At 32.8% G+C, this 8,449-nt stretch overlaps 1 protein-coding gene across 2 annotated transcripts; it reads right to left on the bottom strand.

Moving 5' to 3' along the window:
• Nucleotides 1-600: 600 nt before the first annotated feature.
• On the bottom strand, nt 601-5,185 carry LOC114751702 (vesicle-associated protein 2-1-like). Of its 2 annotated transcripts, XM_028940376.1 has the most exons (7): nt 4,822-5,185; nt 4,313-4,383; nt 4,047-4,128; nt 3,587-3,702; nt 3,373-3,495; nt 1,303-1,371; nt 601-864 (listed from the first exon to the last, which is right to left on the bottom strand). In XM_028940376.1, exons 1-7 carry the CDS (start codon nt 4,880-4,882, stop codon nt 691-693), a joined length of 696 nt encoding a protein of 231 aa, XP_028796209.1. In that variant the 5' UTR covers nt 4,883-5,185; the 3' UTR covers nt 601-690. The 2 variants fall into 2 exon arrangements, with proteins under 2 accessions (XP_028796209.1, XP_028796210.1); XM_028940377.1 differs by lacking the exon at nt 4,313-4,383.
• Nucleotides 5,186-8,449: the final 3,264 nt, after the last annotated feature.

Here is an 8,449-nt window from a genome sequence, read left to right as displayed (position 1 = left end):
ATTTTTTCAGTAATAATCCAAACAATTTCTACTTTAAAAACTGATACTTTTTTAAAAGTCAATCCAAATATAAATGATATTATATATAAAAATCATATTGAAAAAAAGTTGTTCATGATGCCACTGCTAATTCAAAATATCCTTACACGACTGAACAAACATTAATTAATGTTGGCATTTGTGAGGGTTGGGCATGCTCTCAAAGCATTTGTAAAGAGTTGGGATATAATTACATTTTCCATCACTATAAATAATGAAAATTGGGAGAGGAGAATTATAATAAGATCTCAATAAAGAAAAATAATTATTAAAAAGTCTCAATAACAATCTAAGTAGCTTGTAATGATAAGATCCAGAATAAAAAATGATAACTTCTGACTTATTTTGTATTCTTTTTTTTTTTTTGATCTCATTGTAATTCTCTGCTTCTCCCAACATAATATTGATGTCAACAACAAAGCGCTCGACAGTAGGAGGAAGGAAGCAATTCCTTTGATACGCGCAAGGTTAAATCTTTTGGGGATGTACTCAAAGTTGCCATATGGGTTAGTTGGGCCTAGACTGTAGAAGATGCTTTAAATTAATTTATATTATGATATAAAAAAAAATAGCTTAATAAAATATCCATTCAGAAATAGATTTACAGTGTGAACAACAGCGGAACAAATAAAGATTCTGAATTGTATGAAATCATTCAGTAGATGGCGAAAACCCAGCAGGTGGTATAAACTCAGTAGATGGTGAAGACCTTCCAAAGCTAAGCTTAAAAAACCAGCCTAGTATAAGTCCAATGAGACCCACAACAATGGCGAAGGTGAAGGAAAAGCCGGGATCGTTTCTTTTTCTTCGCCTTTTCAGCATGTCCTGCACATTGACAAAACCCTTGGGTTAGTGTTTTTGCAAGGGCAGTCAACAATTTCAGATTCAACCGTTCTGAAGAACCCTTTGTTGAGCAAATGTGAGTTCAGATATTGATAGGTTCTACTGACAATTTTGCCTCCTTTACACCTCATCATCAGAACCCATCCCGCTTTAATTGATCCCCACAACTCATTTTCTTCTCAAAGCAGCATCTCCCTGAATCAGTGAAGTAACTCCCCACAAGCCTCTCCAAGTTTTTACCCTCTGCTTTTTACTTGCCTATGTTGTTTCCATTTTACTTTATTTTTTTTTTTTGGGGGGGGGGGCGACTTGTACTAATTATTGACAGTTTTAGACAGTCTAGCAAAATATTTGGAGGCTTAGTTCTTAATCGAATTTCTATAAAGGGGGTAATGCGAGGAAGCTTGCATAATTAGTTACCAATTCTTGTTTCAGCTGAACTGTTTGCTTGGCAGCAGCATCTCTTTCTTCCTTCAATTGCTGTAAAATCTGACTCATTGTAAAAAAGTAAAAGTTAATTCAAGCACATCTAGCAAATACAGATAGACTACAGTAGTGCGACTTAATGAACTTGCAATATGGGGGAAGAAATTCTATAATGCGGGAAATGATTCACAGAAATTTTGATAATTCACCAGGGAAAACGTGAACACGCTGAGGTGAGAATAAGTACGGACACGTAGGAAGGTGATAGTTAAACAGGATTTCTACCCCATATGGCCACTATGAACTAACTTTGATAGCGCAGATAAAGGCTAAAGGCAACCTTGGCCCACAACTTGGAGAAGCTGTTGTCTAAAGTGGTTCTGGAAATTAGGAAACAAGTCCCAAGAAAATTTAGGCAACACAACCAACATGGCCGCTGAAATTTAGCTTCTTCTTGCATTGCAGCTACTGCATAATCTTCTGCCTATTTTTGTCGACTTGGATGCCTTAATAGTAGTGAAAATGATGAGAAATGCCGACAAAGCTCAATAATTGCCTCTTATAACCTCATTTCTATGGAGGAAGCTAAAGCACAGCAAGAGTGGGAATCCAAAGTGGGGCCACATTTTTGGGGAAGTCAAACAAATAGCTAATGTTGTTGGCCAACTGCCAATATTGCTGTTACATGTCACATGACAATTATGTTGTTTTGGAATTCTTTTCCTGTCCGATGTTTCATTCCTAGTGGATAACTGAGCTATGACTTTGTGGCCCAGACTTTGTTTTATTTAATTTCATTCTAATACTTTTTATATTTTACAAAAATAAATAGATAAAACATATGCAGTATTCATATCCTTTCAGAGGTGATCGCCAAACTTAGATAAACTCATCATGTAATCACCCATTTTGTGTCCATATATGAGCACAGGTAAAATATATATCATCTGGTTTTTCTCATGACTAATTAATCTGAAAATGCTTGATAGTTTGTTAACACCTTGTTTGGAAAAGTATTGGAATAGTGGACGCATGAATGTTTCGTAAAATCCATCACTTGATCACTAATGTTCTAGGTCTGTAACATATATACTCCTCCGGTCCTTAATATAAGACTTAATTATTGAGTTGATTTTGGTCTTAAATATAGGACTTATTTTTCATATTTATCAATTTTTTTCTAAAATACCCCTATGGATCTCCCTCAACCATAACCAAGTAGAAGGGGAAAAGAGGATATTAGGAAAGATGATTATGGTGTTTTAGGAAAAATATGTCATATTTGCTATAATTAACTAAATTACCTAACTTCCTTAATCTAATCAAATTAGTTAAATAGGTCTCAAATTAAGTCACACTTGCCCAGATTTATAACCAATCGATAACCCCATTAGAATATTATTCAGTTATTTTCAAAAGAGAGCCTTGTGGGGATGTTTGTTATAAAGTTTTTAAATTTTCCACTGGGAAATGTTTGCAAGGCAATTCAATCTCAGGAATGTGTTTTTACCATTAATCCGAGGAAGTAAATACCCTAACAATCAATAAAAATCATGTTCAGAACCAATATTCAAAGAAAATAATACAAGAAATTGAAATCCCATGGGCGTCTTTTAGATTAAGTTGCCCAAATTTTGTGGAGAATGAAATTCCGAGGGAAACTAAGATTCATGAAACCACATAAGAAAATTTACACCAACCATGGTATTCTTGGTTTCCTAAGCTTAGTTTCAAGAGAAATTTAAAAGAATTTCTATGCCAAATGTAACCCAAATTTTATTGTTTCCTCCAAGTCCATCATGCCCCATCCACATGAATGATCACCCTAATACGTGGAGATCTAAAATACAGTGAGGTTTGGAGTGATTTGTTCATTTTTATCTTTAGGCTAGTGATCCGTAGAAATCCTTTTGTTCCAATTTCTCAGGGTTTTGTCATTGCAAATATGTGAGATATGCTGCATTTATATGATGGAAAAGATGGCTCAACAAATTAACTTTCAAATTTAAGAAGAAGCATGCAAAAGGAATTGCTGAATAAAGGATGAGAGAACACAAGACTCACAGAATTGGTATCAATTTTTGGTGTTGTGCCCTTCGAGGCCTCATCTTCTGAGGCAGAGGCATTAGGGACATATACGACTCTTAGTTTGCACTCCTCTATTGAGTTTCCACTATCCTTATTAAACTGCAAGCCAAATAATATATACCACTTCAGTATGGTGAAATAAGATAGTAAAATCCATACTGTGAAATAAGCATAGTGCTGACTTTCTTACAGTTTCTGGTGGAAGCTCATCAACATCAGTAATTGCACCCACAATTGTACTCTGTAAGAGAAACTTGTCTTTGCATTGCATATCTGGAGGATATTCTTGTTGGGGTTGAAGGGTGACTGTATAAACCAAAAATTGGAGAATATAATCAATGATAACATCCCAGAAACATTAAACACGTATGCTTTTTTTGAAGCCGAGTACTAGTGGTAATTTGGGACAGTAAAAAAAAAATCAATATAGCAGCATATTACATATTTTAATAAGATCCTAATTATATTACAGATTCATCTCAGAATTTGTTTAGCATGCATTTCTATATTGAGACATTGAAATTCCTTTGCTGGGATATCTCCTGAAGATTAATGTTTCACATCAATAGAGAAGATGACTGAAGATCTTGCAGAAAAATATAAAAGCCCTCAGATCAAAAAAATGATTTCGCAAAAGTAATAAGCATCACCTCTGATGATACACAAGTCCCAGGGCTGTATAACAGCAGTATTTGGTCGTACGAAGTACTTCTTAGGAGAAGTCGTTTTGACCTAGCAAAGGAGTAGGATAACATCGAAATCAATTGTAATCACAACGCTAAAGTCGTTCCCATGCATTAAGTTAATAAATACCTTAAAGGTGTCTACTGAAAGAGAATAACATTTTTTTTGGCGTGTGCGCGTTTGGTTTTTTTTTTTTTTTTTTTTTTGCGGGGTGGCCGGTGGGGGGCAATACCTTAAAGGCAACGTTGTGCTCTGTGTTGTTTAAAACTTTAAGGTCGCAAAATGCTTGCTTCTCCAGCTCAACTGTTTACATAGATTTTGTGAGCGTCACTATATGATAAATAAAGTACTGCACTCAAGAAAAGAAAGAAACTCATTGAATAATTTGACACGGACAGATACAGTGTTTGATTCAATGGAAAGAAGAAGAGGGGAAGAATTTTATGGAGAGAAAGAAACAAAAAGGATGATAGCGATACTTCCAAATCCCCCACTTTTGGAGGAGAGAAATAGAAGACAAGGGGAGGAGAAAGTCCTCGTATCCCCTCCAATTGGCTTTCACACCAGTTCTACCCTTGACCCAAAAATTTCCTATAGTGAAGCCGCAAGTTCAATTCAGAAATCAAACAAAAGCAAGTTTCGCATGCAATTTCCTGATTGAGTACTGCTCAGTCGGAACGAAAATAGAATTGAAAAAGAAACCGCTAAAGAAAAATAAAAAGTGGGAAGAGATATACATACAATTGAACCTGAGTTCATCGGGGGTCACAGAGATTAGCTGATTCCCAATAGTAGCATTCATGACGAATCCGTAAGTCGGCGGTAACAGATAGCTGTTATTCTGAGAGGCTAATCACCAAAAACATGAAAGCATGGCATTCACAGTATGAGAAATTGTAGCTCCAGCAAAATGGGGGATAGAGAAAGGGCTGAAAATGTTGAAGGGAGATTAGAGAAAAGGAATGACGATTGGAATATGTGTGGTGGAACGAGGAGCATGGAGTACCAATGGCTCGCTCCAAATAGTGATTCTTGTTTCCAGCTTTTTAGCCTCTGAGATCGCTTGCTTGGTCTGAACTCTGAACCACCATATCTCTCTCTGGTTTTTCTGGACAACCTCCGATGGGTTAGAGAGAGAGGAAGGTGGACGGGGAAGTTTGTTACACGTGTCCGATCGTGGTAGTAATGACGTTATTTTTAATTATTTTTGTGATGACATTTGAAAGAAACTCAAGCGGAGACTGGAAGTGGGTCCCGCATGACGTGTCAGAAGGCCTATCCCACCTGGCTGGGCAGCTTGTTTGGAGTTGACATATAAAAGGACTCACAGCTCTTATTACAATTAAAAAATGGCTTATAATTTAGTTTTAACGAATTATTTTAAGTTATAATCCAAAATGTACTATTTATTCACCTTCCAAAAAAGGCGACTGCTTGGTGTTGAATGATACTTTTTTTTTTTAAAAAAAAAAAAAACGGATAATTACCCCCCCTAACGGTCACGGATAACCTGGACCTCGCGGAGGCAAAAGTAATTGTAGTTTTAATATATTTTATAAAATTTATAGAAAATCGACTCATATTAAATTAAAAATTAGATCAGATTATATATGATTGGACGACTTTGTTTCTTCAAGTTTTAATTTTATGTTCTTTGGGCATAATCTGATGGCAAGCGCCACTGCCACTTCAAACTAAATACGTCCCAATAAAAAGTTGTTGCTACATTGATAATTTGGGATCACTTTTAAAATTATTTATAAGCACATTATATATATATCAAAACAAAATTTTTCTCACATACTTATACTGTATTATATACATCATGATTAAAAAGTTAGTTATAAACCATTTCAAATGAGCTCTTTATAATAGCAAGTAAGAAAGATTGATGCAATACTTTCATCTAATTTTATAAACCTGCCATTGACAGGGATCTTGACTTTTATCATAGGTGCTAATTTTAAATTACTAATTATAGTTTTTAATATAAAAGCTATATATAATTAATTTGAAGAGATTAAAAAATTACTTAAATTATTTTTCTGTAATAAATGTGTTGACTTTTCTAAACTACTATCTTTTATCATATATAACCTTTATAATCAATAATTTTGAAAAAAATTATAAATTTAAGAGATAAAAATGAATTGAAATTTTATATTTATAATTTTATATTTACAACTAGAGGTAATAATAATTAAGTTTGCCATTTTGATTCAGTATTTGTAAGAATAACAAGAAGTCTCTTAGAATTCGCATCCGTGATACTCCTCCGGTCCTTAATATAGGACTCAATTCTTGAGTTAGTTTTGGTCCTAAATATAAGGTCAATTTCTCATATTTTTTTAAGAAAAATATGTCACTTTTTTTATAATTAACTCATTTACCTAACTTCTTTAATCTAATCAAATTAGTTAAATGGATCTTATATTAAGGATAGGAGGAGTACCATGTAATTCAGGATCCTGCATCGGTGGATGATTCTCGACGACACCGCTAGAAATGTAAGCTGACATCGGGAAACTGTGCCTAAGGAATTCATGTAGATGACAACTTTTTACCTTTTACTATGTTATATGCTCCGACACGTAAGTTCTTAGCTGGCAATTTGAGCCCCACCTGTTGGCTAGTGGCTACTTGTTTAGGCTGGAATTACTCTTTTTGAAATCTGGGCTTTGAGAATTGTGTCCATATGCATAAAAAGGTTTTTAGGCCTGGCCTTCATAAGCCCAGAAAGGTATGCTCGAGCTTACCCACTAGACGCAAACTGACAAACATGTTTTCCTTTTTTTTTTCTTGGTGCGTATAATTTTTTCCTTGGTAAATAGGAAGGCATGTAGCCTAGATTACAATAGCACGTTTCCCTCTCCAGCATCCCTTGACCTTTGTAGTTGGACAGGATGGAACTAGTCCCCGCACAATAAAAATTTTAGGCTTTGTTTAATTCTGTTTTTTAATTATTTTGTTCTTATAATAGTTTTATGAAATTATATTTTTAAAACAAGTTTTGAGGAAAAGAGTAAAATTAGTGTTAGAATCCGGTCATTTATTAATATTTTTTTTACTTATTGATTGTATTGCAATTCTTAATGAGATGAGAGTGAATTGTTTATGACTATGCCTTTAGAAAAGAAGGAGACTGAGTTGGAAATACTACAGTCACATGTTTGCACTTGTAGCTTTTATGCCAGGTAGCAGATTATTTATTTACAAATCTTTCATCAACAAGGTCATTACATTGACAGTAAGATTTAAACTCATAATTTTATAAGTCATGAGCTAATTTCTCACTAACTATATTGATTTTTGTTGGCGTATATCATTTTTCTTAATTATAATAGATGTTATGTTTGTTAATAGAAAATGGTTTTTGTGTTGTTTCTCAGTCACTCTATTTGATTTTTTATTAAATTAGTTTATATTATAAGAAGATATTAAGTAATTGTAAAAAATATTGTCAATATCAACTATATAAAATAAATAAATCAAATAGGATGTTCATTACTTTTTAAAATGTTCATTGTTTTTAATTAATTATATATCTTTAAAGTGATTTTAAAAATAATTACTCTAGACAAATTTTTATTTTTTTAATTTTTAAAAATAACTTTTTGAAACAATCATCTAATCAGATTTTTTTTCCTTCAAAATGTGTTTTAGAAAAGAATTTTATAAATTTATTTTGAGAACAAAAGAAAAAAAAGCAAGAAGACAAAGACAAACAAGTCCGAAGTTTTTTTTTTTTTCCATAGACAATATAGTATCAGAGAATTATGCCTTTGACAATGAACAAAACAAAAATTACTGTTAAGTCATAAGTAAAAGATTTAATTATCTAAAAATTTGTTAACAATTAAAGAGTTTATAATAACAAATTTTAATGTGTAAAGTTTTTTGATAATTAAATCTCGTCATTGGTATTTTATAAATTCTCCCTAAAACAAAAATACAATTAAAAAAAAGAAAGTTACAAAAACAAATTACATTTTGAATGATTTGTTTCCATTTGACCTAAACGTTGATATGATTTAAAGCTCATTTGTTTGAGATGCTAAACAATTGGACTATGATGCTAAATTAGTATACAAGGTCAAGAAAATGTATTTTTAAATTCAAAGCTCTCAACAATTATTTTTCTTATTGTAAGACAATTTTTATTAAAAAATGATATATAAAAGATTATGCTCCATTTAAGAAAATGAAATATCCCTCTACAAGCAATTCAAATTCAAACTAAAGAGACCTAACAATGACATTGAGTAAGACTGGTACCAACAAAATTATTACCATCATAAATAAATACAACAACACATAAAAAATAAAAGTAAAGACTAAAGTAGGGTCACAATTGGCTTAAGGCACAATT

This window comes from Neltuma alba, unplaced genomic scaffold (assembly GCF_004799145.2).
Source record: "Neltuma alba isolate B1F8T4 unplaced genomic scaffold, ASM479914v2 tig00007034_pilon, whole genome shotgun sequence".
In the NCBI taxonomy this organism is placed as follows: domain Eukaryota; kingdom Viridiplantae; phylum Streptophyta; class Magnoliopsida; order Fabales; family Fabaceae; genus Neltuma; species Neltuma alba.
Note: the sequence above shows the minus strand (reverse complement) of the source record. Positions and strands in the feature narration are given on the sequence as shown.